The following is a 12,838-nucleotide window of genomic DNA, read 5'->3' as shown; positions in this document are numbered from 1 at the left end:
GTTGCTTTGAATAATGATGTTCCCTCTTTGTTCAAAAAGCTGAGGGCAGGTTTCTCTGTTATTATTTAGAGTAAAAAAGATTTAATCTGACGGGATGGCAGGAGTGAGGTCTGAGCCTCGGGAACAGGAGGGCGAGCAGTAGGAAGGAACATATGGGATGTCATGATGGCTGACAGACTAAACAGGACTGTGACTAAATCTTTTATTTATAAGATTCATGAGATGCTTGAACCACACCAATAAAAACCATCTGTGTGTTTACTGGATCAGATTTATTTACCGTTGACTGATGGAAATGGGAAGAAACCACGGAGGGAGATGTAGTAACTTCAAGAACAAACAGCTTCGTGTTTTCTCTGTCAACTGCAGACCTGGAAGTCTGTCACCAGTGTGTCAGTCCATTTCCTGAAGTTAATTAACACATGCGAGTGATGAAATGACAGGCCTGGAGTGAATGACATCCCCATGGCTGCAACCTCGTGGGAAAGTTTAGGGATCTGTAATTACAAATTCTAATTTTAACTTTTGACACTTCTTCCGGATAAAGAATCCAAAGGAAAAGGTCTCGCTTTAAGCATAATTAGAGGTATTTGATCTCCCTGTCATGCTCCCACATGAATATGCCGAATCAGATCAGCGACACTGAAGCGGCAGCCATCCAGCTGATCATTCTCTGGCCTCACAGCCATATGTTTCCTCTGACAGTTGGTCTTTAGACCGACAAGACTGTGAGCTGAATATATATTGATCCCAACATGTCATCTGCCTAGTATGATGGAGAGAAACTTCCACTTTGGGTACTCAATATCACTGTTGCTATAGTAACTAATGTCACTGTGACATGATACAGAGGCAATTCAGGGTTTGTGAGATTCTGTCCGCTATGAAATTGTTGGAAAATGGGAAAAGCTGAGGTGGACAACAGAACTGGGGCATCTTTACGTATGAGGGTGTATCCCCCTGTGAAACCATTGGTGACCTCAAGCATTCCTTTTTTACGTTTGTCATTTGTAATCATCATTAAGTTGATCAAGATCAGTTTCAGTCCTGGAGGTTGTGATGAAGTGACAAGATGCAGCAGAAAACATTTGATGACATTCATGCATCCATGTTCATTTTCTGTACTGTAAAGGGTTGGGGGGGGGGGGGGGGCTGGACTCTGTCCCAGCTGACATCACCCTGGACAGGACGCTAGTCCATCGCAGGGCCATGAGGAGCAGTTAGGGGCTCAGTATCTTGCTTGGGGACACTTCGACTTGGTCACCGGGGGAAATGAGGATCGAACCAGCAACACTTGATGACATATATTTTATTGTAACTGAAACAACTGATCTTCAGATTTATTTTGAGGCTCAAACATTGCTTGCAGTAACTTAAATTTCAATTTTCAATGAGAAGAATACTGTGTAAAAAGAGAAGGAAGTGAAGGAAGAGGACGGCATCATTTTGTGATTTTTGAGTGTGCTGATTCTCTCACATTTCCCCCAATCTTCTCAGTTTGTTACAAGGCCATAACAAAAACAAAAACCCACAAAAAAATATTTCAGAAAGGATTTATTTGTAAAATATTAATTTTTAACGGGAAAGACACGACAGGTGTTCATAAAATTCACAAGCTTTCACCAACATTTACAAAACAGCTGCAAAATGGCATTTAAACGCAGGCTTAATTACTCTTACACAACTTCACTCACACTTCCTCAACTGCATACACACAAATGTTCGTCAGTGACTTATTGATATCTTTTCTTGAAGAATTTTTTTTTTTTTTTTTAATTGCATATGAATCTGTTTTCCAGGAGAAGCCAATCAGGCCAGCAGCTTTTGGGTTGTGTAGTAGAACACTTCGCCAGTTGATTCTCTCTTGGATAAGGCAAATAAATGCAACACACACACACACACACACATATACTGTATATATATGAGGACTTACTCAAGGGCTGTTTTCACAACAGATATCCTAATCATTGCAGGGTCAACACAGGTGTAACTGATGACTTTAATTATGGCTCTGTTCCATTTTGGTGGTCCAGGGCTTTGCTGTTATGCATACTGACTCACTGTAATAAAACAGGTCCATATTTAAAGAGACAAACAGTGTGTTTTGCCTTGAAAGTACTCACAAGACTGTCTTGAGCAGGTGCCTTGAGCTCAGGAAGAGGAGAAAGAGCCGGTCAAGCTCGAAGCTAATGATAACTTAGAGCTAACAACAGGTACACACAAAAAAAAACAGCAAAAATGAGTGTTTACAGGCTCTCAAGAACACCGTGAGGTCAAATCCAAGTCTTCTTTCCAGGTGTATGCAGTCAAAAATGAACTGAGTGTGACCAGCTGGCACATTCTGTTAAATGACCTCGTTAGCACTTATATGTCCCGCTCTGAACCAAGACATACGATTGTTTGTTTTAAGCTCAAACCAAATTGTTTGTGGGTAACAGATCATATGACTGGAGGAATGCTGTTTTGTTGCTGTAGCCGTTGTTAGCCGTCATTAGCTTCAAGCTACATATATGTGGATGTTTTCTGCCACTGGAGCGACAGAGAAGTGGGTGAAGGAGGAGACAAAAATGTCTTTGTGAGCTTAAGCCATTTATATGTGAGTACTAGGAAGGCAAAGTAGATGTTTGGGCTGAAGTATCACTTGAGGTGATTATCTGGGCCAGACGCACCGCTGTGAAAACAGCAACCAAAGAATCCTGAATCTCGTTAAAATGCATCAATCACATGGCACTGTGAAGGTTTATGTATCCATAAAAAAGTGACAACATAAAAGTTATAAAAGCAATACTGACAGATAGGGTTGGGTACCGAGAACTGGTTCCTATTTGGAACCGGTTCCTAACGTCCAGTTCCGGAACCGCTACGCAGCTTTTTGAATTTCGATTATTTTTTGGGGTTCAGAATGCCCGCACTAGTTCGTTTTCGGGGCGTGTTTTCCTCCGCTCTGCCTTCTCTGTGCGTCTGCTAGCAGGAATATTAGTCTTCTGAACATGGACTACAAAAAAACGCTTGAAAGTCTGGCTTCATTTTAATTTGAAAGAGGACGGAGTAGCACAGTGCAACATCTGCGAAAAAACAATTTCTGCCAAAGGAGGATGCACCACAAACATGACGAAACACCTTCAATTGCATGGTGTCACCATTCGCGGGTGGACTGTGTTCAACTCATTGCGTCGCTCTCCTGCTCCCCTTGCTTCCTCCACTTCACACAGTCAACCTCAGCCAGCAACTCCTCGTTGCAAACAGAATCTGGAAGTGAAAATGATGGTTGTCTCATTCTTAACAAACCTGCTTAAGTGATAGACTACCAATTCTTAAAACTGTGTAGATCTGTTTATAGTTGTTGAACGCTCGCAAAGTAACGCTAACGTTAGCCCGTCACAACCTGCTGCTGCTACGTTAAGCAGCCAACGACCCCAGCCAGCAGTCATCCATAAATCATATACTTTTACATCCATCTGGGCTACAGATCTTTGTTTTTTGACTAAAACTGGAAATGTGAATAAATAAATTGGCCTGTGTTAAGGCTTTTTCAAACACAAAAATTCTCCTGATGAATAGGCTGTGACCTGTTGACTTCCATCTCAAAGACTCGGAATCAAGAATCATTTAGAACAGGAATTGATTTTCTCAGAATCGGTTAAATCCAAACGATACCCAATCCTACTGACAGAGGATATGAATCTCCACTTGACAGTTTGGTTGGGTGCTGGATAATCCCACCCATAACTTAACGATTCAGCTAATGTTCGTGCCCTAAAATAGCCAAAATGATGAGCTACTTAAGACTAAAAGCCTTTGGGAGCCACAGACTTGAGTCATAATTAATAATAAAGCTCTTAAGGATATTGGAGGATCTCATAAGTATCTCATTGCTGGGTTAAATTAAGGCCATTCAAGTATAATTCATCGCTCATGGTCCTTTTATCTACTGTTGTTAAAAAATAGTCATAAATGAAGGTTCATGGAAATTGGGTGGGATTGACAAACTGTCTTTCAGGGCACGTTTGATTGTTCTTTCTGGTTGTTACAGCCACAGTAGTGGCTAAGTATACACACAAACACAGACTTTCTACAGTTCATCTCTTTGGTGGGTGTCCTGCAGCCAGTGTTTGTAGACAGCCAAGGGATCTATGTTCCAGTGCTTGTGGAAGGAGATTGCCTGCTGCACGGAGAGCAGCGTCTCCGAGTAGTCGTCCGGGCGAGCCTACAAGATCAAGGATGAGCGGGTTGTGTATTAGATTCATGTTTCATTTTCCGGGGATTCTCACTGTTGCAAACACAGTGGCCATTGCTCCAGGGCAGAGCATACGGTGATCTGTTGTGATAGCACACAAAACCCACCGAGCAGCTTTCTGCTATCCGCACTCAAGGAGGGCAAACATGAGGAAAGCATCCTGCTGAGCCGTATCGGATACAAGATAATCGTTCAAGTCTGCACACATGGGACGCTTGAGAAGCAGTTCCTGCTCACACGTCTTTGTGTGAGAGATGGTTTTGATACACAGACACAAACTGGGTGAGACATCACGGGGATGATTCACACAACTTTCTGGCACATTAGCAAGTGTACACCTACATTTACAAGTGGTAATAAACACATTTTGATGGGTTACAACTGTCTGGAAGAACTGACTTCACCGTGTCTGACCACATGACTTGAGTCTCATGTTAATGGTTTGATATTGGTGCTCATGTCCATCAGCAGCAACAAAGCTTGTGCTTCTGGTGGCTCCTTTAACTGCTCTGAAGCTTTTTAAAAGTCAGGAGACTAACGATTTTGATATGATGGAGGTACCCAATAGCAAGGAGGGTGAAAATAAAATATTAATGCAGCAGTGGGGTTCTTAATAAAGTAAAATAAAAGATTCAGTCAACCTTATCGCCTCAGTAATTTTCATCACATCAACATGTATTAGCTTTGAATAGCGATAAGGATGGTAAATCTGTTATAACTGGCTCCTACTGTCTCAATAACATACATCTGATGGTCCCAAGAGCTTGAATAGACCAACAACTTCCTCAAAAAAAGCTCTTAAATTGCGAACCAAACCAGAATCTGACACTAGACTCTATCACAAAAAATGACTTCTTTAGAAAATGTGTGTGTCCATGTTTCCTGGACTATCTTCAGTAGCTGCTGAGACATTTCCTATGCTGAGCTGTGTGAGCTGTGTCCTTATATAGATAAATCAGAGATAAAGTTGAGCTGAGATCACTTCTTCTCTCTGACCAAAGGGCTGTTAAAGTGAAACAGGAGTGGAAAGTTTACAAATACACCGAATTACCAATGTCCTTCATAAATTGACCTAATATTTTAGGGATTTGCAAAAAAGAAAATCGTTTCATAAACCCCCCAAATTGATTTGTTTGTTGTTCATTTTTCAGTATTTTAACTTCCTCCTTTTGCCTATGTTTTACTGACATAAGGCCACTCACCCTATAGGTGGCACCATGTCACAGGTTGGGTTTTCGCCCAAACATCCCACTTGCTTGCAATCAGATAAAGCAAGAATGGTGCGAATCCACTTGAACTCAGAAGTGAGAATATTTGAGTTCCTGGTTGGAAATTTCAAGTGAAACCCCTTCAATATTTACGTGTCAGTGTCTTTCTGGGGATGTCACACCATGAAGGTCACTGGTCCCTACAGTTATATGAAGAACAGTTCCCACCTGGTGGAACAGAGGACTGTGAGTGATGGGAACACCCAGGGAAGTGAAGCACCTTCCCAGCACCATGTCATCAGGAGCATCGTCACTGTAGCAGCTACAGCCACTGGAGAGTAGCCTGGACACCGCCACCCTACTGAGCACCATGCTACACACACACACACACACACACACACACACAGTTTTGCATTTCAAAGCTGAAGCGTGTTTTTTGGGGGAATTCCTAACCGTCTCATAGTCAGCATCTGCTTTGTTTTTCCCTTCACAGATCCAGGAGGCAGCACTTCCTGTTTCATCTTCAATATTTGAATACTTAGCCAAAATTAGATATTCTGAAAAGAATATTTTTGTTCTTCTAGTTCTGCTGCCCTGCAATGTCAGAAACATTCCTCAAAACCAAAACACAACCTGCCCCAGCACGTTCCCTTTCTCCCAAAGCCTCACCCTCCGCCTCCTGTGGTGTAGCTGTACCCCTTCTGAACCAAGCCGTAGCCGTATCTCTCCCCAAGATTCACTGCTTCCTTTGGGTCATAGCAACGTAGCAGCTGGCGTAACCTTGGTAAACTGTCGAGGACCACACAAGAAGTGAGCAACGTGTACAAACACAAGCACAAAAATGATTATCAAATATCAAATGACTGGCTGTTTTCATTCATTTCCTGGTCATTTTTCTCAGGATTGTATTGGTGTGTACCCCCCAAAAAAATCCTTCCTGCGAGTTTTGATGAGAGCTGCACCACTGGCACATGAATTTGTGCAGAATTTTAATCAGACAGTCTAAGTGAAAACACCTGCAAGGGGGTATGTAGGCTCCTGTACTGCATAATTAAAAGAAAATAGAAAAATAGAGTTGGAGAGTAGAGAGGTGCAGTACGTTTACGTTGGTGGGGTAAAAGACTAAAACTACTTTCTCCCGGTTACCTGATGAGTGTATCATCATCGACAATCAGCAACCAGTCAGACTTTGGCACGGCTTTGCTCAGGAATCGCCTCAAGATGGCAAACGTTTTCCCGCAGTGTCCTGCAAAGAGACAACATGTTGACATGAAATCAGAAAAAATGGAGCAGTAGCAGTCCTGCTGAAAATATGAGCTCAGCTCACCTTGTAGGAGTTAATATGAGAACGTGTAGAACTAAACCTTTATAAGAAGTCTTATTTTAAAGAAAAAAAACTGTAATGGCTTTTTTGGCATCCTGGACTCTCTCCTCTTCCTCTTCCACCCCTGGGTTGGCAGCTCCCAGATAACAGACCTTGTGATGAATTTTTTTTTCTCTTTAGTCGAGTTTCGTTCTTTGGAGGGTGGACGTGTGCTTGTCAACTTTCCAGAGCTTTATCTATTATTTAGTTTTCAAAACTTTGGACACTGACGGGGTAAGTTTTTCAGGGGGTTGGGAGCTGTTCTGCTTCAGATGAGAGCTCTTGATGAGAGCTTTAGTGAGGAGATGAACATAGAGGAATTACATCTGGTAGCTGTACAGTTGAAAGCATGGGAGAACTCTGCCGGCGTCTAGCGAAATATACATGGCTGGCTCTTTTAAGGAACCTATTTGTGAGTACTTTAAAGGCGAAATACATTCATTGGGTGAGGTATCACTTTAAAGAGTGGGATATGGTTAATGTGATGCATTAAAAAAGGGAGAAAAGAGGAGAGAATATCAAACTACAAGGAGATTTGGGTAGTTCGCCTAAAAAAAAAAACAACAACATGTGTACAAATGAACAAAAACAAAAGGGCGGAGTCAGGAGGGGGGAAGTAGACAATGAAATACTTCCTGGACAGAGGAAACAACACAACGGGTTACACTGGAGAGTGATGCAGACGAATCTGTGCTGTAATCAGAGGTGAAGAACACGTCCTATACAAAGCCTCTTCTCCCTGAAGCTGCTGGCCACTGGTGCAGGAATTATTTCTTGCCCCATGAGAGATGCATCTGCCCACTTGCTAGCAGAGAGGAGAGGCCAGAATTTGTGGTATTGCTACCTCTTAGTCTTTTGATCTGTCCATCCACACATCAATATATGTGGTGCACTTAAACGTCAAGGACAGGCTGGAACTCATATCAGGTATAAAAAAAGGACACAAAAGGGCACGGAGAGAAGTTGCAGTAACTGAGCTGCGATCGTACAGAGGAAGAAAAATCTCACACTGCACACACGTCTATTAAAAGGAGTCATCGGCGTACCTCTATCAGTATTAGCCACTCCCAGATTGATTGTAGGAATGGAGGAATCAGTGACGTCACTGTAGTACTCCAAAAACCGAGCATCTTTCTCCCAGGTTGCCTTCACCACCGGCACTGAGGGGAGGACAGGGAGAAGAAAAGCATGAAACTCTGGACACAGAATCACCGTTTGATGGCTCTTAAAGCTGTCGTCAAAGTCACAATTCATAAAAGATGTCTACTCTCATAAAAGGAATACTTGACCCGAAGTGGATTTTACTGAAACGTCTTTGTGAGATGAAGACCTATTTGTGAGTACTTGAAAATCAAAATACATGTTTTGGGTGAAAAATCGTTTTAATCCTTGGGACTGAGCAAAATAAATACATTGTAAATAATTAAGACACCCTCCATTACATTATCCAACATCATATTCGTCGTGTGCTGCTGCGACTGCTTCCAGCACAGTTCTAAATTCTTAAGTCAGTCCAGAGCCACGTTAATCATTTGTTCTGCTTTAGATGTTGTTCACCGGTTTTAAAATTCTATAACGGATGATTCATTTGCAGTCTTTTCAAAAGCAGACGCCAGTGTTTTCAGTAATTACACAAACCGATGCAATTTAGCAGACAGCCTGGATGAGGGTTTTATATTTTAACTGCTTACGTTCCCCTGGCAGGTCAATGAGGACTGAGTGGCCACCAGACTGTCACAACAGTGGCAGGAAACAAACAAACAAACAAAAAAGCAGTGAAAAAAGGTTTCTCAACTTACTGTCCTGCACACTAGGTTTTATTTTCATGATCATCACGAACGGACAAAGTTGAGTACAGAAATAGAGCACGTGATCATTTGTGGATTGTGCTTTCAGTTTCTTTGCCGTGATTATCAAACTTTTACGTCACCGATCAAATTGTTTTAACAATTATTGAAAGATGACTCGTCAATCAATACCAAATTTAAATACAAATACAAATGCAAATCTCCAAGCGGGATTTCTTTTATGTTCTAAAACTGCTTTTAGTGGAGAAAATGTGTGCCTATAGAGCATTAAACATTAAGTTAATCCACATTTTGGTAAATTAGTTTCTACTTTCATTTTAGGAACCTTTTTTGAGTGTGAGAATGCAGAATAGCTGAAAACTAAAACCAAAGTTTGTAATCTATCGTGTGATGTCATTTCCAATTGGTTCGGATGCATTAAAATCAGTAATAATTTGAGGGTTGAAGTTCAAATTCAAGGTATCGAAGATTTAAAGTCCCAGCCAGCCCTAAGAATATTATAACCAACTGAATTTACAGTTTGATCACCGCAGTCATGCGGAAGATGTAGTAATGTGATATACCTCGCTCAGAGTGGAATTTATGGCAAGTTTTCACAGCAACAAATACGTCTGTCTCTGACACTGGATCTCCCTGCAGAAGAGAGGAAGAAGCCAACCTTTATAAGGGTGCGCAGCAGTAAAAGTACACAGATATACTCAAATCCTGAGTGAATGGGTGGGATGTGATGGACCTAAAATTCAATCAGTTAAAAAGCCTCACACATTACTCGTAGATATTGTGTCTTGTCTCTAACATCCAGAGGAAATCTTGCTTTCATTTTCAGATATTACGAACAGTTCATCCTGTCTTGATTTTCATGTGTTGTCTTGTGTGCTCGTTCTCTATCTATCTATATCCTTTCCTAAGAATCTACATTCCAACTTTTTTGTTGAGATTTTAAGATCTCCTCCAGTCATTGTTTCGCACTTTTAAAAACTCTGCTTGTTCGATTTGGCATTTCTGCACATTTTCTATTGACAGCTTAAAAAAAAAGATTGCATCTCATCAAAAACTCTGGACGTGAGCACAAAAAGCCTCAAGTGTCCGCATCACATTTGCACAAGTGTCTTCTCTGAAGAGGAAAGCCACAACAGCTTTGAAGTGAAGGACAAGCAGTGAAGCGCGTGTTTTTTTTTTGGTGGACCGGGGGTTTTATATGTCAGTAAATGAGAATTGTACATACACAGTTGGGCAGGTACGTTTTAAATGTGGTGGAGCAGTCGTCTCTCAGCTCTGTGCAGAACTCCGGGACTGCTGTCAGCCTTGGGCCATTTCCCTCCTCCCATATGAACAAAGCGATCTAGTAGAGGGTAGTAGATGAAAGTATGTCTCTAACAGTTGGTTAAACAGTTGTAACATGGCGCTGATATTAGCAGCTGGTTCTTCGTGTTGGCAGGCGTAACTCTCGTCAAAGCTCTGATCAGTCTCACTCGTCATGCTAGCCGCTTGACGTTAGCTGTAACTGTTGTTATGGGAGGTTAGCTTAGTCAGCTCGGAGATCCATCAGCCACTTCTTCTCAGCGTAAGCCTGCAGGGTTGCTCAGTCTCAGCTCTGGGAGGTTCTGTTGTTGTTACCTTGTTCTTCTGCAGCTGAGAATACAATCTAAATGTTTCTTTGAGGGAAAGGACATTTAGTATTTTGCAGTTTTTAAGAGTATGCCTTAGGTAAAAGCAGTTTTCAAGGCCTTGTGCTCCTGCACCCTCTTTCATCAAACCCTTCTGCATCTCTGTCAACAATCCCCCCCCCCACACACACACACCCCACCCCCACGCTTCTTTAATCTGTCATCCGAGCCCTCAACACCAGCAACACCAGGATTTTGAGCAAGTGAATATCACACTAAAGATGTTGGAGGATGAGGTCATCGGTCCAAGTTCAGCTGGTTAGAGTTTCCTAGTGATGTCTAAAGCAGTTGGTCACAACAGTAGAAGACTCTTAGTGGATCCCACCACTCAACTGTCACTGCCCCCCCCCCCCCTCGCAAGTGTTCAGCAGAAGCCAGTCAGACCTCAACATGACATAACCTGGTGGAAAGAGATGAAACCGACACAGTGACAAAACTAAATAGTTTCAAACTACCTCGTGCGTCAAGTCGATAGTAAAATCTGACTTGAGTTGCTGGTGCTGGATCCGCCCACTGAGTCTGAAAGTAGAACCAGTAAAAACACTGACTAGGCAGGAACACACTGATGTAACATTCATGCTGCCACGAGCAAAACAAACATGATCTGCACACACCTCCAGAGCAGCGGCGCGCTGAGAGCCCAGCCAGCTGCTGGGTCAGGGTAACCAAAGGAGCTGGGGTCCTCAGAAAAGGCATAGTGGTGGATGATGGAGGCCTCGTTGTCATGGATACGTTTCCCCAAAAACCATTCCTGTAAATTGCAAAAAAAAGAGAGACAGGGTCCGGTTTTATGACAGGAAAGTTCCCAGCATCACTGTTTGCACTTCAGCAACATCTCACCTGATGGGCCTGATATCTGCGGAGGAGCTGCAGCAGAGCGGCCAGAACCACACCAGTTTCCTCCTCGATGAAGAGAAACCAGGATGCTGACTGGCCGTATGTGGCAGATAGACTGCAAATATCCACACAAAAAAAGAAGTTATAGCTTTCTGTCTTCTTTTGGCCCAAAGGAATGATACCAGCTAAATTTGCTGAAGTGCTTATAAGTGAATGTGATTTTAATTAATTTGTTTATTATCTGGATTTGAGGCTCACAGAGGAAGAGCTGGGAGGACGCTCCAGTCCCCCTCGTACCCCGACAGCTCATGAAGGAGAACAATCACTGGAACCCCCTAGAACCAAAATAATGAAATAGAGATAATCATCCCTAAATAGAGACCCCAGTGGATATTAAAGTCCAAAAGATCTCATGGAACTTTTTTTTAATCTGAATTCATGGGAGCACAAACTGTGTGTCTACCTTGGGGAATAGAGTAGAAAAAAAAACCTGAATGGCTGAACAAAGCTGGCAGTCTTATTAATATTAACAATATGTAATGTCGCTCCTCTATGTAATTTTTTACTTTCCAAATCATGCAGATCAATTTATTCAATGTGCATTATATGTATAAAGAATGTGTCTTTTTCAGGCACTAAACCTGTTTTATGTCTCAGTCGTCCCAAACTTGAGCAGGAAGAGTATTTGCACTTATTTTTCACACTTTTGCTTGAATTAAATCCGTAAAACATGAATGGCTGTGACTTCTTCTTATATCAGGAACGCGCCGTGTGATCGATTCTGCTGGATTCAATCATTTGATCAGTAAAGACTTCTGAAAGAAAATGACCTGATGGGGCGCTGTAACCCCACTAAACTCTTATCAGGAGCTGCAGGTAATTTTTCCATTGAAGCCCAGTTTAATAATTCCCTAAAAAATAAATAGAAAGATCCAAGCAGGATCAACCAACTTCCCGGAGAAATTCCCGGCATCCATATAATTATTAAACACTCCCGCCTAACACTTCAAATGTATGAAATAAAAGAGGACAACTTCATCTAGACATGCATGCGTGTGTGTGTGTGTGTGTGTGGGTGCGCGCGCGTGTGTGTGTGCGCGCGCTCGTGCATGCTGCAGTGTCGGTGCAAAGTCTTCAATCCATCTGTTGACACACATGAGCATTTTTGCATGTGTAGCTGAAGTATCACTGAGTCGAGAACATCTATTGGTCCACGGCTGAATAAAAGCAAAGTTAACAGCTCTTTATTACATAAATTATTTTGTGCAAGATCATGTAAACAACATAAAAGCTCTCACTGGAAACAATTCAAGAAATCCTAAATCGCCACTCCCACCTGAAATAATTTATTTCTATGCTTATTTTCGAGGACTGAACAGAAGCACGTTCATTCAAATAAGCTTTATACGTCTCCTAGGTTGCTTCCCTCGTTTAGTGTCTGTGCAGGCGGTGAGCAAGAGATTCCCGGCGTGAACAGGCTGTGTGAAAGAGGATCTTGATTCTTCCAGTAGAGGTGGCCGACCCACCGTTGTGGTACGACAGGAATTAACAACAACGTGTTTGCATTCCTTGTGGGATCCGTAACAGGATGTGTTATTTGGTTGCAGTCATTGTTCTACTCTTCCTCCTCAGCATTAAACTATTTGTTTCTTTGTAATTCATCCTCCAATTTCATCCCTCAGAGGCTACGGCTAGTTGTTACACTCTGGTTAGTTTCT

At 42.2% G+C, this 12,838-nt stretch overlaps 1 protein-coding gene across 2 annotated transcripts in view; it reads right to left on the bottom strand.

Moving 5' to 3' along the window:
• Positions 1 to 1,455: 1,455 nt before the first annotated feature.
• Positions 1,456 to 12,838, bottom strand: part of b3glctb (beta 3-glucosyltransferase b) — a 15,935-nt gene continuing 4,552 nt past the window's right edge. Inside the window, exons 5-15 of one of the 2 annotated variants that reach the window (XM_086227272.1) lie at positions 11,379 to 11,455; positions 11,124 to 11,235; positions 10,898 to 11,034; positions 10,739 to 10,802; positions 9,842 to 9,958; positions 9,180 to 9,249; positions 7,855 to 7,968; positions 6,592 to 6,691; positions 6,115 to 6,234; positions 5,674 to 5,818; positions 1,456 to 3,249 (exon numbers count right to left, since the gene is read on the bottom strand). In XM_086227272.1, coding sequence (XP_086083398.1) covers positions 3,205 to 3,249; positions 5,674 to 5,818; positions 6,115 to 6,234; positions 6,592 to 6,691; positions 7,855 to 7,968; positions 9,180 to 9,249; positions 9,842 to 9,958; positions 10,739 to 10,802; positions 10,898 to 11,034; positions 11,124 to 11,235; positions 11,379 to 11,455 — 1,101 coding nt within the window. In that variant the 3' untranslated portion in view covers positions 1,456 to 3,204. Of the gene's footprint in view, positions 4,208 to 5,673; positions 5,819 to 6,114; positions 6,235 to 6,591; positions 6,692 to 7,854; positions 7,969 to 9,179; positions 9,250 to 9,841; positions 9,959 to 10,738; positions 10,803 to 10,897; positions 11,035 to 11,123; positions 11,236 to 11,378; positions 11,456 to 12,838 lie in introns of both variants that reach the window. The other variant, XM_086227270.1, reaches the window with a different exon arrangement.

Source organism: Aulostomus chinensis, chromosome 15, assembly GCF_037954235.1.
Source record: "Aulostomus chinensis isolate RoL2024-O1b breed Wild chromosome 15, RoL_Achi_v1.0, whole genome shotgun sequence".
Taxonomy (NCBI): domain Eukaryota; kingdom Metazoa; phylum Chordata; class Actinopteri; order Syngnathiformes; family Aulostomidae; genus Aulostomus; species Aulostomus chinensis.
This window is presented reverse-complemented; position numbering and strand designations above follow the sequence as displayed.